Source organism: Hirundo rustica, chromosome 18, assembly GCF_015227805.2.
Source record: "Hirundo rustica isolate bHirRus1 chromosome 18, bHirRus1.pri.v3, whole genome shotgun sequence".
Classification (NCBI taxonomy): Eukaryota; Metazoa; Chordata; class Aves; order Passeriformes; family Hirundinidae; genus Hirundo; species Hirundo rustica.
Window position 1 is genome coordinate 5,712,586 of NC_053467.1, and position 17,474 is coordinate 5,730,059.

The 17,474-nt window shown below is 44.8% G+C and overlaps 1 protein-coding gene across 4 annotated transcripts in view; it reads right to left on the reverse strand.

Moving 5' to 3' along the window:
* Positions 1 to 12,595: 12,595 nt before the first annotated feature.
* The window catches only part of SPAG9 (sperm associated antigen 9), a 71,641-nt gene continuing 66,762 nt past the window's right edge, over positions 12,596 to 17,474 (reverse strand). For all 4 annotated transcript variants that reach the window (XM_040081978.2, XM_040081976.2, XM_040081982.2 and 1 more), the window contains one exon: positions 12,596 to 16,263. In XM_040081978.2, coding sequence (XP_039937912.1) covers positions 16,148 to 16,263 — 116 coding nt within the window. In that variant the 3' untranslated portion in view covers positions 12,596 to 16,147. The remainder of the gene's footprint in view (positions 16,264 to 17,474) is intronic.

Below are 17,474 nucleotides of genomic sequence, written 5' to 3' on the forward strand. Positions count from 1 at the left end.
CTCAAAGCCTCCACTATCCACAGGCAGGGGGGGGGGTGTGTGTGTGTGTGTGTGTGTGTGTGAATGCTACACACCACCAGCCCACTGGTTCCAGCTAATTAGCAGAAGTACCCTGGTATTTCATTTGGTCAGCCTGTCAGTCAAGGAGAATCCCATGGTCCTGCCTCATGGTGATCGCAGGAGTGCAGCCATCCACTGTCTGCTATTAAAATCTACATCCATAAAGGCCCACGGAAGCATCCAGCTGGTAACAACTCACACCAAAACCCTGGGCAGTAGGGGGGATACAGCAGAAAAACAGCACTAAATAAACCTGATCTTAGCACCAAGGTTGATACAAAAAGCCATAAAAACCTACAACAATAAAAAAGAAAAAATGCATTGCAGAAACAAATACTGATACTGACATGAAGGTGGTTGGTTTGGAAAAGGCTGCCTAAAATTCTCTCCTGTGAAGCTTCTCACATGTCCTGTCCTAGCAGGATTGTGGCTTGCACACACCAGCACGTCATCTTGTATTCATAGCCCTAAAATGTTCCTGTCAGTTGTACACTCCACAAATGCCAAGCAAGATCTGAGATACTGATTCCCCCTGCCCACCCCTGTTGCTGTTTCATCTGCCTGTTCCATCCATCTTATCCCCAGCTCCACCTCAGCATATGTTGCAGGAGGAAAAATATGATTCAGTTCAGAAGATTCACCTTGAGGTAACCAGATGTCTTGCACCACCTTGGACATATTTCCCATGTCTCGATTAGCAGAGGGAAAGTGGCAGCACTGATGGTGGAGGGCTGGAAGCCCCTGCTTCATTGCAGAGCAGAATGGATTCACATTGACATAGAGAAGCATTCTCTCTAGGATTATATCCTTCAAAGGCTCTTGAAAAGCTGCTATGGTTTTGAAGAGGACTAGGTTCCTGGTGTTCTTCACCTGCTCACATCCTGATTGCCTGTACATAGGATTAAGCTATGACTTTGTTTTGCTTCAGGACTGCAGGCTTGTTTTATTATGGTCAGATGAGTGTGGTTACATGTTCCTACCCCAAATCCAGGTTGTGAGTCAGTGCTCTCATTTCTGGATGCTGGCTGCGGGATGTGGTGGTGGCAGTGACACCCCTACTGGGGCAATGCAGGCACAGGAGCTGCACACACAAGTCAGGATTCGCTGAGTGCCTACAGCACAGACGTCCACCAAGACCCTGTGACAACAGCATTTCCAGATTTCTGCTTTACAGGAAATGCTTTCTTATTCCATAAAATAACAGGACAGAACACCCCAGCCTGTCAGTCAGGACCCAGACTCACAGCCCAGAAGTTCACACAGGGCAGCAGGTCTGGTTTCATTCTCTCCAAAACTCCTTCACTCCTCTGCTAAAACCTTAAATCCCTCTGATGGCCTTTAGGTGAACTCTTGGCCTGCAGAGAGGGAAGGGATTATGCAGAGGGGATATGTTGGAGTCCAGGGCATTCCTTTGGCTGCCCTGGAGGGTCAGAGACCTGGACAGGGGGGTCTGGGACCCCGGCCCAGAGCTCAGAGGGACACTGGCTTTGATCTCAGTCCATGGGAGAGTCTTCCTGCACTGCGGGAGGGGTTGCAGGCCACAAGAGTGTGAAGGATAGTAGTTTAGCTTATCACAGGGTGAAAAAACAGTAAATTTTGGCTTCTAGCATTGAAGTGAATGGGGGCAAGATGGAGGATTTGGGGCATTGTCTCCTGCTTCTTCCTTCTTCTTCCCTCACTCCATTTCAGCTGTGACGGTGGCACAAAGTAGTTCACAGAGATTGGGTCAAGGTAGGGATGACCTGTTTAGTATAAGTGATAGACATTGGCAAGTAATGATAAATAAAGAATACGTAGCAATTAGTATAAAAGATAACGACAGCCCTGCGCGGGAGGAGTCAGAGTCGGAGTCGAGGAGTCGGCAGATGCCCGAGCAGCTGCAAACATCTTTTGTGGGGCACTGAGAAAATTGTAAGATAAGAACAATAAACAAAGCATGCAACCTTGAAAAATCCGAACCTGAAGACTCCATCTCTTACTTCCAGTTGGCACAGAGCTTTGCAGAGGGCAAAAGACTCTAAAACCACCTGAATGTCGGGGAAAGCCCACAACAGGGATAGAGTGATGCTGTTAAACCAGTGGGCAGCATCTTGGAGAAGCAGCACTGATGGAAGGAAGCCAGACACTTGCTGGGTCACTGCTCCAGAGGTGGGTTTCCCTATGGATCCCCATGCTGTGTCCACTCTCCAGGGAACTGTGCTTGGCTATTTCTGTCCCCTTGTCAGCAGCAAGGAACCCCAGCATATTCCTTTCCCAGCCCTGCTGTTGCCCCCAGGGCCAGGTTTCCTCCCCTTGTCCCATCCAGCTCACTGGGTCCCTGCCAAAGGCCCTGGTGCCAAAGGAGGGGTGACACAACTCCTGTCTCCCTGAATGGAGCTGAGAGGGACAGGGGAGGGACTCGGAGTTATCTGACTGTGCACCTGTCACCCTGCTGCTCCCTCGCCTCTGGATGATCCCACTGTTCTGGGAGGACCACCTTGGTGTGGGATGCAGCAGGGATGTGTCTTACCTTGCTGAGACTTCACCAAACTCACACCTCAGTGCTGCAAACCACGAAACAAGACCCCTAAACCAACACAACACCCCATTTCTGTATCCTCAGCTGTGTTTGGAAACAGCTGAGACAGACCCACCATGGGCTGGGTTTCCAGCAGGAGTGGCCATGCCTGGAGAGCAGGTGCTGTCCTGGGATGGGGCTTTGATTAGGGGTTCAGCTGCCAAACACCGGCTGCAGCCCTGGCAAGGCGTCAGCTGCTGGACAACCAAAGCTGTGCCTGTCCCCCCACACCAGTAGGTTCCGTCTCCTTGAGGCATCTCTTTATGCTGCCTGCAGACAAAAATATTTCCCGAGCTGCTGCCCACCTGGTGCTGGAGACAAGTTTAGGAAACAGCAATAAGAAACTGAAAATAAAAGGCTAAAAAGAGAGATATACATGGCTCATACCAGAAGTGAGAGTGCTAAAAATAGTGGTGATACGATCCATCAGTCCTATTGGTCATAATTAAGCACTTGAGTGTCTTTGGGCATCAAGCAAGTGCCTCTCCAGCAATAGGAAACTCACAGGGGTTTCACAGGAGAGACAGCATGTCCTGGGCTCCCAGCATACCCTGGAATCCCAGCTGGACACTGCCAAAAATAGAAAATGTATGGACATTCTCAGTGCTCTGAGGGTTTGGTGCCAGGCACTGGTGGGGCATTCCCCCTCTGCTCTGCATTAGGCTCTACCACACTCCTTTAACCCCCAGCCAGGGAGTTGTGGGGTTTTCCAGGGGATGAAACAATTGCTCTTGCCAGGAGAGTAAAGGGCAGGGAGGAGCAGAAAGGCGTAGTCACCCCTTGGGGCACAAGCCCACTGCTGTATCCCCAGTAGTTCTCAGGAGCTGCTGGGACATGGATACACCACCAAGACGCAGGAGCAACTTGCATGAGGCTCAGGCACATCAACATTTTCTTCATGGTGGTTTTGGAAGGAGAAGCCACAGCTTTGAGCCATATTCCAGTCTGGAGATGATCAGCGCTTGCTGGGCTGCCCCATCCTAGGCAGCTGCATTTTCCATGGGGTGTTCCCAGCCCCTGAGTGATTGGTTTGATTGCAATCCAAGCTTTTATCCAAACCCTAGTTGGTGCTCAATTGATTTGAAATGATCAAGGCAATACACCTGGATGTGCCCTTTCCTCATTGATGAAGCCTCAGCTCCACCCCTCCCAACACACCCATGTTGCGCAGAGCATGGCAGTGTCCCCCTGGGCAGCAGGGACTGCCTGCTCCTGGGTTGCCCCATTTCCCAGGAAAAAGGTGTTTTTATGCCAGTAAACTTCACCAGGGTGTCGCTGTGTCCCTCACGCCTGGCAGGCGTGCAGGCTAGCTCAGTTCTGCACTGCCACAGCGTGGATTAGTTGGGGTTACAGGCAGGGCAAGTAACCTCCTCCCGGTGGGTTTTTGGTTCCCCACACCAGCGAGTGGACCTGATAGCACAACGACTGCGGCAACGGAAAAAGGGTTGACTCTCTTGAGCAGGATAGAAGGTAGTTTATTAAGGGGAGTCCGGCAAGGAGCTCCGCCTCAGACCACTGCTGCCCAGAGAGAGCCCAGATCAAAGCCTGACGGCCACTTATAAATGGGGGAGGATCCAGGGGTGGTGACAATGGGTCAGCCAATCAGGGAACACGGGGGTGTAACAGGGGGTGTCAACTTCAAAACCATTAACAAATCACAAGAGGGGAGGAGGGGATTCCCCAGGCACCAGCCTATCACTCGACGCCTCTCCTGGATCTTTCCAGAATCCAGGGAAGGGTCTTAAAGTGACAGACAGGGCGACCAAGAGGAGAGAGGGGGGATTGACAGGGACAGGTGCAGGGGAGAAATGACTGGCATATAACGACTGGTTATATAACCAACTCATAAGGGGGAAAACTATTAGAGAACACAGGGGGGTACAGTGGACTGAACCATTACAAAAATAACTTATAAATCTTACAAAAATAACTTAATAACTTAATAAAAGAACTCTCACACCACTACACCAGGGGATGAGCAAGAATGGCCTGTCAGGTTTGGTTCCCTGCTGCTGTGCCCACCCCAACACCTGTGGGTCTAGCGTCTATCTGAGTGCCCATGCCAGTGATGCCATGGTCAGCTAAAAGGTTCCTCTCAAGTTAATTTATGCTGCTCTTTAGATTCTGTATAGAATATCATGCATGAGATTGTTAACTCCTCCAGAAGCAGGATTATTTAACTGAGCTGCTGTTCCCTGGAAACTTTTGACTCCAGCATTATGACAGTGCAATACAGGAGAAATTCAATACCACTATGGCCCTTGGCTAATCTGTTTTCTCTTCTGGGACCAGGAAAGCTTAGACTGGAATAAGGAAATTTAAAACCAGTTCAGCTCTAAGAATGAGGGGTAGTTAAACCCAGCATGAAATAGGCAAGGATTTTGAAAACAAACATATGGCTCAATCAAACATGATCCTAAAAGAAGTTAAAGCATCTACAACCCCAGTGCTGCTCCTGCTCACTGGGTACAGTGTGTGAACAGGCTGAAGGACACAGCAGCCAGCACGGGCTGAGACTTAAGAGAACTTCATGGCACAGACTTGACCAGCAGGAGCACAGCACTGGGACTGGGAAGAGGAGACTGGTGTCCACTGTGTGGCCATGGCCTCCCCCAAGGGTGCCCCAAGCACCTGCAGCTGCACAGCTAGACTAGGTTTGAGTCAGAAGAGCTTGAAAGACATAATTTTATTTTCTCTCATTCTCCCTGTTTTTGGCTTCAGATTCTTGGATGGCTCCTGCCTACTCCCCAGATATGTGACAAGGAGTAGGTCTGAGATAGTAACAATATTAAAATGAGTCAAAGCACAGATTAGCTGAAAGTTCACACAAATGTAGGATGAAAACCTCTCAGCAAAAAATAAGAGTCAGGTAGGCAGAAGATCCTCAGGAATAAAACAGGGAAGCAAAGGAGTACTGCAGGCTCAGTGGAGTCCCCAGTGTCACATGGTTTAGGACACCTCACATGGACAGTCACACTTCAGACACACCCTGCTCAGCACTCCCCAGGCTGAACCAAGGAGGCAAAATCTAGAATGGAATGGGAATGATCCCAAAATACAGGCTATAAGGAGATAGAGGAGATAGCCAGCAAATAAAAAAACCTCCAATGTATTATTAAAGGCCAATAAGATCTTGCACCCTCCACAACCATAAAACTTGCAGAAACAAAGATGCCGGATACTGACACCGTTTAAAGGGAGGGCACAGTATTGTCTCACCATATGGTGATGTGGCACTGGCCAAGACCCTTGATTACACTACACACACACACCTAGCAATGTGTCATTTTTTGTTTATGCCTATCTTTCCTCTGGGGACATCCGCTGGCTTCCTGTAGGGTACAACTTCATGGGATGAGGGGCTTTCCCCAGAACAGAATTTATATCAAGAGATGATCAACTGGCTTGTTCCAATCACAAAGTATTTTTATGTTTTTAACCAGAAGCTATACAAATCAAGGAAATGTGGATTTATGGCCTATAAAAGGTTTAGCTTAAGCTATGACCTATAGTCTTACATAATTTACTACTGGCCTTAGAGAGGACTCCAATTCCAGCACCCAAGTGAATTCTTTTTGGAGCATTTCTTGCTTTGGGCTCTTTCAAATCACAGTTGGGCAGTCAGTCAGATATTGGAGCTTGGAGGGTGGCTAGGCACTTGCCCCAAGGCACAGGAGAGACAGTGCCAACCTTCAGTTTCTCATGAGGACTGTGGCTGTGCCAAGTTGGAAAATCCCACCCCAATCTTGGCCCTTGGTGTTTGCCCTAGAAACAAGTTGTTTGCTGGTGAGACTACTCCTTTCTCAGCCCTCTCCATCTCTTTAGGTGCCAGCAAGTCAACACCTTTGAAGAGATGAATTGAACAGAGGGTCATACCCACGTTTTGGCTTGCAGATGATCTGTCCCAGGGCTTGGCAATGTTTCTGCTGTGATGCCAGAGCTTGTAGGAGTGACTCTGGAGCTTCTCTCCACCACAACCCACTCTGATACCATTACTGCCTTGGAGGCTTCCCTGAAGGTTCGGCCTTGCCATTCTTTCATGAAGGAGCAATGTAGAATCATGCAATATGCTGAGTTGGAAGGAACCCACAAGGATCATCAAAGACCAGCTCCTGGTCCTGCACAGAACACCCCAACAATCCCATTCTTGTGCCTGAGAGTATTGTCCAAATGCTTCTGGAGCTCTGGCAGCTTTGGGGCTGTGACCGCTGCCCTGAAGTAAGTTCATAGCCTGGAGAACATCTCTGGGCGATCCATGTCTGGAGAGGAAGGAAGGTTCTGCAGCATCAGTGATTTATTTAGTTTGTGATGAGAAGTGGCGAGTGCTGCACAAGCAGGGTGTGAGATATACCTAAAAAATGGAATCTCTATAAACAAGAAAAGAAATTGCAGCAGCTGTGGAGCAAAGCTCCTGTGTCTCTTGTCCAAACACCAAAGCTTTGCTGGAGGAAGGTGTGCTGCACACTGTGCCTTGTGGCCAGTATTTGGGTGTAGAACAGCTAGAGGAACAAACATCACCAGCCCGGAAGAACCTCCAGACTCGTGCCAGTCTGATCGGCAGCTCCCCTGAACCATGACTTTCTCAGCTGGCTTTTTTGCTCTGATTTTTTCTTTTGGGGATCAGTCTGAGAACAGACCTACATTTTAGCATGGCTGGACACCAGCCCAAAGCACCACCGAGCAGTAAGAAGCACAGTCTAGCTTGGCATCATGTAACCCAGCTGCTCAAGGCAGAGAAAGCCCAGCAAACTCTGCTTGAACCATAAGAGGAACATGGAAACTGCCGCTTCATCGGCAGATAAAGCCCTGCCAGTGCTGTCTCCTTCTGAAAATTCTCCTTGGAACCTACTCTCATTTCCTTCACCTTCTTATGTCTGATTTCAGATCACACCTCACACTGCTTGCAAAACCCAGGTCACAAAACAAGAACAGTTAAACACCCAAGTGATGCTGCTGTCAGCCCAGAACACCACTGGTGGATCAGCAGAGTTTTGTTAAAGTCTCTTCATCCCTCCAAAATGTCTCCTCCATGTTTCCTTTTAGAGGTTTCTGACCTATTTGTGTGATTTCCAGGCCAAGTGAAGTGATAAAACCCCTCTCTTGCCCCTTTATCTGCTGTCAGCTGAGAGGGGCTCCTGTGCCTCTAGCCCTTCTGATGGATCAGGCCATTTTGAGAACAGGCCATTTGCAGACATTTCAGAGATTCTGACCAACAGAGCCCTGAGCTTCCTGCAAACCAGGATGGCAGCAGACCTTGGACTGGAAGGGTGTGAAGAGCTGCAACTTCCCAGGATGAGCAGCGCCACAGGGATCATGGTGTAAACTCTACTTCACCCTGTGCCCAGAGTTGCACACCCACCTCTCTGGTTACAGTTTGCTGCAGTTCAGCCACAGCTTTGGCCCAGAGATGACATTTAGGGCTTTATTGCAGATGCAGGTTGCTAAGGTGAAATGACCTTCTGAGCACGCTGGAAAGTTTAGAGAATGATTAAAAATGCTTGCAAAAGCCAGTCATTGACTTACTGCGCCCAGCTGATGGCAAGTCATTATCTAAAAAAGCAGCAAAGCTGTTTCCTCACCCCCTTTGCATGAAACCTTTATTCTGTCCTGGTGTTCTCTAGTGCTGGCACTGCCAATCAGATGATACTGGGATGTTCCTGGTGCCTTCCTGCCCTCTGGAAATGTCCTTCCTCATCTTCTCATCCCACATGTGGAAATCTGCACAGCCCGGAGTAGGGCAAGGATGGCTATCTTGTATCTGGTGCTGAGTTTGCAATGCCAACGTGGGGGGGCCAGTCCTGCACTCCCCCAACCTCTGAGCATGGCCTGGCTGAGCATCCATCCTTCCTCCCTCCCTTCCTTCTCGGGGAAGGAAACACAAGCACATCTGCAAAGGGCAGAAGAGCTTTTTTAGCTCCCAAGCACCCACACAGTGTTTGTTTGCAAGTGAGTAAACCAGACTCTAATGGGTTTGTGGATGCTGCACAATTCAACGTCTCACTTATCTCAGGGATTTTCATTACCTTTTGGGCAATTTTGACAAGGATTCAATTTTTCCCTACTCACACACACCCCCTGCTGTTCTCTCTTTGAACACATCAATTAGCAGCCAAAAGTCCTCAGCACCTTTTCTCCCCTGGATTCAGCCTTTAACAAAATTTCCATGTGTAGCTACCCACCCCAAACCAGATCTGGCCTGAAAAGAAATGCTTCACACCTCATCTATGTGCTACTCGTCCCACAGATATCTCTGTGCCATCCCAGGATCAGAATCCAAGTACCCCAAGCAGAAGACAGACCCATGTGTGGCACCTGTATCTCTGCAACAGCATCTGCCAGGAGCACTTGTGCAGTGGCAGAAGTGTAAAATTTTCTATCATTCTCATCCAGAGTATTCCAGAGGTATTCCAGCTGCCTTTGCAAACCAGTGAGCTCTCTGATTTCCTGATTTTTAGTCCTGTTGGGACACAGACAGCTGGACCATTTTTCATCAGTCCAGTTGTTTCCACAAGGTAGAAGCTGATTCATCCAGCCTGGAGACACAGCAGGTCCCAGGGTGACCTGCGGGACTCATCCCCACACTCCCAGTCCCTCCTCCAGGTGCTTCTTTCAGCCAGGACAGCAGGACGTGTGCTCTGACCCAGGGCAGCATCAGCATCAGCTCTCCTTTTTCCTTGAACTCAAAGCAAACATCAGCCAAATTTTATTTTAAAGGGAGACCCCGAGATCTGTGTCTGCAGACCAGGCTTTGGGAAAGTCCAAGGATGACACTGGGAAGAAGCTCTGCTATCAACACTGTGAAAAGTGCATATTATATGGCTCTACACAAGATATTTACTATATGTATTATGATGTATTGATTGTTAATGTTCCATTAATATTTTGATAGTACAGTAAATGTAGTTTTGTAGTTAAAATGTAGTTTTTATATACCAGCCACAGGAAAACGTAAATCTTTCAGAGAAAAAGAATTTATTACTTCCTTATCAGAAGAGACCAACTTCTCCTGCCTTGCTCAGCCCTGAAGTTGCCATAGAAATTAAGGGAAAAAAGTGACACTAACCAGACAGAATTCCTTGTGTGAATGGAATTTATGCATCATGTATGAAATGTGTCAATATTCAACAGGCTATTGCTTTTAAAGAGATAATCCTTTGTTAACGGGGGTCCTCCTTCAGAGCTTTTTGCCTGGGAAGGCACCCAGACATCTGTTACTTTGTTTTTATTGTCTCATATTGTCCTAACCCTGATTGTTCAATTTTTTATTACACTAATTTCTATTTTTATAACCATTTTATTACTATTAAACTTTTAAAGTTTTAAAACAAGTGATTGGCGTTTTTCACAACTACTACAAAGTGCCTAGCTTGGTGGCAGCTCCATCCCTGCCAGCTCTGAGACAGGGCAGGGCCTCAGGGACATCAAGATATTGATCCCATCTCAGCCCCATGTGCCGAAAGGTGGAAATGAAAAACAGATGTAAAGTCTGGGAAGGTTTCCAACATGACTTTTTGGGTTTTTTCCCTTTTTCTCTTCATTCAAGCTCCAAATCTGAGACAGCCTACAGCCCTGGACACAGCAACATTCAGGAGCAGGAGAGGACAGCACCCCCCAACATGCCCCAAATCCCTGGGCACTGGTGTTGGGCAAGGGAAGATCTGGGGTAGATGCACGGAGCATCAGCCCCCTCAGCCCTGCAGCCATACCTGCTGCTGGCTCATGGATTTAAAACTGCTGTTCTCAGACAGAGAAGGAGTGAAGGGGGCCTTTAACATCCCACCTGCAAACTGGAACAGAACTTCCTTGAAGGCTGGAGAAGCAGCAGGAAGCAGAGTGCTGGGGAGCAGCTGCTCAGCCCTTGCCATGCCAAGAAACCTCATCTCCCCAACTCTGCCTGGCTCCATCCCAGTGCCCAGCAGGACCTTTGTCTAATAAAGGAAAATCTTTCCCTTTCCCAAGTGTTAGGTGAATTGTACTAGAGGTCCCAGCTCCAGAGCAGAGACAAATCCCAACTGGAGCACTCACAGAGGTGAGGGCAGGGGAGCATCTCCTGAACCCCAGTGACCAAGTGCTTGTGTTCCTCTGTCGTTCCGTAGACACAACAGCTTCACCTGGGAGAGCTGCTTCAGGAAGGCCAGGAAAAAGGAATGCTCCAGCAGAATGTGTTTTCTCTTGGGCTCCATGTTGTTTGAATTGTAAGAGCATCATCTTCTGTCAAAACTTGGACTGCTCCTGCTCCTGGCAAGAAGCTCAAGCAGAGGGTAATAAGCACCAACCCACATCTCTTCCCATCAGCTCCCTTCCTACCATCATCCTTAAGTGTTTTAAAAAGCAGGAAACTATTAGCACCCAAAATAGTTTTTTTTTTTTAAAGAAGTATAACCACACAATCACACCAAGTCCCGCAGGCCCTGCCAGGAGCTGCACTGGTCCCTGGCCACAGACCCCTCACAGCTTGTTCAACAGAGAATTAAGGGGAACTTGTAAATCAGAGATCACCAGGATGTTCAATACCAGCTCCAGACTGTAATGCTCAGACAGGACACTGAAAATGGGAAGTGAAGGCAAAAAAAAAAGCCAGAATTTTGGTTTACTATTTTATTCCATTGTAGAAAAAGGGACTCTCCCTCAGTAAGTCTGAGGTTTAATTTCCAGCAAAAAAAGTATTTGTCAATAAAAGCATTCACATTGAAAAAGTTTAACAGCGTGTGTACTCTGCCCTGAACACCTCTTTGTGTAGGAGACTGATTAAAACGGAGAGAACTTTTTAGAAATCTGCCTCAGATTTCTGAAGTACAGTGAGTACTTTTCCCATGAGCCCATGCCCAGTGCGGACAGGTTTGTTGTTTCCAATGGCTTCAAACTTCAGTCTCCAAACACCACTTGTAACACCTTAGCTCAGTTCACAACTCTATTCTCACATCTCTCTCAACACCAGATCTGAAAAGTTCAATTAATTACAACACAGATCTGAGGGGCTCCAGGGCTGTTGGAAGAGCTGAAACAATTCCCGGAGTAAAGGTTTATGATGTTTCTTCCCTTTAAATACAGACACACTCTCCTTTAGCACAGTGTAGTCTGTGATCTGCCTGAGAATGGACATGGCCCCAGAACCATCACTGTGTGGAGAGGGAAATGCATCAGGACATCTGGAGAAGAAAAAATCTTTCAGGAAAACTCCACTAACTGAGCAAAAATTATGGTGGGTTTGTTAAGCACCAGGTTTATAAAGCTTCAAGGTGGTACAACAGGTGTAACAGGACATTTGGTGGTTCTCAGCCATAGATGATTCCAGTGTTTGCACAGGCATTTGTGCAAACAAATCTGAAGCATTTTTGTTCTGTAAGTTTAAAACAATTTAATGTGGGCCCTTCACCAGTGCCCAAGGGCAGCAGTAACACCTGCAGTGACACTGCAGGTGGGCAGGGGAGCTTTGTGTCCCAGCACAGCTTTCTGCACCCTCTTTCTGCACCAAGAGGGGCTCCCCCAGGCCCTGGGAATAGCCATGGGTTCTTAGGCACATACTGATTAGGACACACACCTGGGACAAATGTGCTTAGAAAGGGGCAGGTGAGCTGGGAAACATGAAACCCTGGCTCTGGCCAAGTGTTCTGTTTCTGCAGTCACCATGTCCTCATTCTTCTGCCTTAAATACACGTAATTTCCTTTGCTGTGCAGGAAGTAACCAGCGAGCATTTGAGCTGTGATGAAGCTGTGTTAAAACAATTTCAAAAATAAATCTCAGTGTCAGCATCTACTTCACCCAAGCTGCATTAAGCAGACCTCCTTCAGATCTGTATCTTCAGAGAGGCACAGATGATCACAGCTTTTATTCACAGCTTTTGTCTGGGCCCACTATGAGAGAGCAGGATAACACCAGTCTTGGACTGCCTCAAACACATAATTGTGTCCCCTGATAGCACCGAAACTCTGCAAAATTAACATGAGATTACAAATAACACACTCACCCAATGTATGTTTCATATACATATTTATATATATTTCATATACAAAGTTACATTCTGAACCTCATGGATTCAATAATAGAAATAAATACTGAAATAACTACACTGCTATATGAGCTCTTCTGCTCACAAAAAAGAAGCCTCAAGTTTTAACAGACAGCAAGTTTAATGCTGTAGAATCCATCTCAGATTACAGAGGCAAGTAAAATTCACCGTAAGTGTCCAACAGACAAAACTTTCAAAAATTACAGACCATAAAATGTTTAAAATATGTTTAAAAGACTGAGAAATGTGCATGAACAAAATTAATAAAGGAAACTTAATCTTGTTAGAGGGTGGGAGAGACATTGAGTGTATAGAAAAATGCTTTGAGGTGCAATATAGGTTGTTACAATATGGCATAACCCTTTTAGAAAAGAACACTTAATTTCCCTAAAGAAGAACTGTATTTGAGTTTACCGTGTCTTGTTTTACAGAGCAGGCCTTCACAAGGCCCACCTCAACAGGGCCATTTATAGAGTGCCAAGTCAGGTTTAATCCTTTGGTAACTTTTATAATACTCACATGGAAATAAATATTCAGTTACACAGCATTTTTTAAAGACACACATTCTTTAGAACAGTTAGTATAATAAAACAGATTTAACATTTGTTTGTTACTAAGGCAGCCTATGATAAAGTGTCTACGCTCTGTCACCTCGATCCTATCCAGCACAGGAAAACTTTCCCAAGGAATGGACTATGCAGCCTCACCCTCATCATGCAAACACCCCAACCCAGGAAAGTCATGTGCTGCATATTTTGTGCTCGAAATGTTTCCAAACTATTAACAAGCTGTACTATCATGAGATTAGCTCCTATTTATATGACGCTTTAATCGTGAGTGTAATGCATAAACATATTCTTGAGACAGAGTTGAGCATGTATTGTCATCCCAGTGCCTGGGGTTTGCATGCTTTTTTCACCTTTCAAAGTGACCTTAAAGGGAGTTTATACAGCCCAGCACACTGTGATGTCGACAGGGATGCAGTTAATCTACTGTACCTTAGGACAGGGGATAAAGTTTTAAAATGAGAAATACAGAGAAGTGCACATGCCTTTATCTACACCCATAGTGCTAAACAGTTCAACTACTGTCTGCTTTAAAACCCATCCACGTTTGGACAGAAGCAATCAATCATTCTCTGAAATATTTGGAAGGACTGGCCCTCTGAAGTGACTAAAATGGCATGGTGGGCCAGCTCCATTTGGCAAAATACCCGGTACACACTTGCCAGGTTGCATGGCTCCAGCTGGAGCAGTAATGCCAGTCAGAGAAAACAGCTCATCTCTAATAACAAATTAAATCCTACAGAGAATCAAGGAACAGAATTGTGCGCTTTTTTCTTCTGAGAATATGAGAATGTGACAATTACCAGTGAGTAAAAAACTTTGGAGACTGTTTTCCAAAGGAAAAAAAAAAAAATCAAGAAAGTGGCCAGAAAAGCAATGAAACTGCACCACTCCCAGTGAAGATTCTGCACGACAGTAAAAGTTTAGACAGCATTTTTCTTAAGACATCCAATCCCATTAGTTAATTCAGATGTGCTTCATGTTCAGCATACATGCCTATAATTTTAAAATAGGCCTAAGAGTGGTGACTCAGGTTATTTTTGTACAATTGGTATTTGTATAATGTTTAGAAAGCTTCCAGATTTTATATTTAAGCCAAAGTACTTTAAAAGTGACATTCAAGATGAATATGGAAAGCAAATTATGAATGACATGCTCTCATTGCTTTTGGCATTCTGAAGAGAAAAATACTCCCAATGTATTAAACATCTTTAATAAGGATTTTTACTACATAGTTCATAGGTACTACATATTTACGAGTGAAACAGCTGCATATAAAATATGTTGCTTAAAAAGTATTTATACATATAAATCTAACCAATAGACCTGAATGGAGATTTTCTGGTTTATCAGCTATGATATGCATTTGAAAAAGCTGCCTAAATATTTATTTACACAATAGACCTCAACTAAATGTGTTCATTTAAAAAATTAAGAAAATATATAAACACATGTTTGCCTGATAGACCAGAACTACTCCTATTACATAAAAATGTTTAGGCCGTTTTAAAAAAGTGTTTCTATATTTACTCCGCTGAAACTGTTCAGTTCTCTCACATAATCAAAGTTACTAAATTTCTCTGCTAATCTGAACAGCTCCAGCCATTTGAGGGTAAATGTTGGATGTTTATTAAAACCCCTCAAAACTTTTACTTTCCAGAGACTAAATTAAAGAGCAAATCTGGGGTTTTAAATCTTCTGAAGTACAGAAATTGTGAAGTGTTTAAGTTAGGTCTGATACTAATGCAGAAATTTCAATGTAAAAGGAAGACAGTCTTAAACTCACATTTATGGTTAAAAAATAGATGGTGAGTAGACAGAATGTCAGCCTAATATTAGTCTCCCGACTTTCAGTAATTTTCTCTGTCTTTGTGTTACCTAATAATATTGTTGCTAATTTTTTTTTTTTTTTTAATAATTTGGGGTGTGGAGCTACAAAAAAATTACATTTTGTACCTAATTATCTGGAACTACAGATAATGATCTTTTATGATCTCACTTAAGCAGAATTTTTTTTCCTGTACACTCTCAGTCTTCTCTCATGCTCTAATTGAGGTCTCCAACCTTCACAAACATAGTGCCTTATGAGTTTGACCAGCTAGGCAGAGAGGATCATTCTAAATGCTTAGGACATAAGGAATTCAGACAAGAAAAGAACAAAACATATCCCCCTGTCTGAGAATTTTACAGTTATTTTCCAATTTATATCAACCTAAGAATACCCTTTGAAAACAGAGTTGTTCCATATCAGGGAGATGGAAAAACATGATGCCAAAATTGCTCATTACTGAGAACAGCAGTTCTCAAACTTTAAGGTTCAAAGTTTATTTAAATATCTTAATTTTGATTCCTATACAGCCTCCTCTTTCCCCCCACAAATTCTGAAGAATGTAACAAATTAAACCGTGGACACTGTATGAGCAAAATTTTCCAAGTTTGAAAACAAAAGCTGAAATAACAGTTTGCTTTAGCCCTCACTGAGTATTTGGATGAGTCCTAATAATTCATCTTCTAATCTGTCCATTTTTTTCATACTCTAGGAATAACTTTGCTGTTTTACCCAATGCATTATACAGGGAAAAGAAGCTCAGTTGGAACAAAGATGAACTCAAGTGAGACTACCGAAGAACTGAACACATGAGATTGTGGTACAGTAAAACTGTCTCAGCTGCTCACTGTGGTGTGCACACCAGCTGGAGAAACATCTGATTTCCTCACACTGTTCCAATTAACATGGGTGCAGTAAAACAGCACAAGCTAATTCTGTACAGCTAAAGGTATGACAGATTTGCAATATAAAGTTAAACAGCAAAGAAATGCTTCAACATCATGTAGTGAAACAGGTTCACAAAAAAAAAAAAAAAACATGCATAAGCTTTTTTTTTTTTCTCTTTTTCAGTCCCCCCCCCCCCCCCACCCCCACCCCTTAAGGTCTCCAGCTGCATCTTACAGGCTCACTCACTGCCACACATGACTTGCCACACTATCAAGTGACTCCTCTCAGCTTTGGCTATAGAAGGTTCAAGTGGTAGAGCTTCTCCCACAAGTTCAGATTCTCCTCCTTCATCACCTGGAAAAAAACAGCATTGTTTGAGGCAGCCAATAATCAGAACAGCATCAACACCACATGCAGCAAGACTAGAAAAACACTAAAAAGACAGTGTTGCCATATGCTGATATAAAAACATTAAAATCTGTGAATGTAAACAGAGTGTGTTGCATAGTCATTTCAGAGCTCGGCGTTCTGCTGGCCATATTCTTTACTTCTAACCCAAAAAATAAGGGCAGTTTTGTAAGCATCCATATTCTACGTGTTTCATTACTTATAACTCTTTAATGTAGAGAGGCCTAATCTACAAACTACCAGGCAGACACAGAAAGTTTTGCCACTAGAAAGTGCTCTGGGACAAACCCAAACATATAAATGCCCTCGGACAAGTGCGGTAATTGAGCACATGCAAGACAACACAACATTCATGTCTATGGTCAAACTTCTCCTTCCTCCTGTTCCAGTTATTCCAGCTTGTCATAACTCTGCCCACAATGGCAAAGACAGCCTTGAGCATATTCTCCACTACTGCTCTTGTAATATATGATATGAAATAATTTGTGCTTGTCAAATAAAGATTCCAAAAATTGTAAAAGCAACCGCAGAGAAAAAGACTGATTTGCAATTGTGAAATGGCGGCAAAGAAGGACCTGATTTGCAGTAGAAAAGAGTGACTTCGAATGGAGATGCAGATGCCCCCAGTGATGAGTACCCGATATGCATCTATGATAAGGACAATCTGCATCATCAAGGGCTTGTGCCCCAACACCAGGTTCCCATAAACTGAGATAAGCATACATATCTCTTCCTAGAATCTGTTTTGTCAAGCTAACAGCAAAGTAAAGAAACTACATGAATATGCAAAGCAAGCAAGAGCGACAGAAAGAATGAAAAAAAACTCTGCCTTAATGGAAAAACTGTATAAAACTGCTCTGGCAGATGCAGAATTTGTGAACAGAGGGGATTTCGGAGCGATAGAGTCCGAATCCGTGTTCACCCAGCGCCAATCCCAGGCTCAATGCTGTTTCTTTTGATTGTGGCTTTCCAAGACCGATTTTGGTCATGCAACAAAATCTATTTTAATTATTAATTTGGCTACATCATTTATAACACTCTTCAAAAAGAGCAGTTTTGTAGCTGCACCTGAACTCTGGGTGACAGTAGCTGACTGGGACCAAAGGTGACACTGAACTGCACATGGACAGCCAGGACCATCAATCCAGGAGGCCACT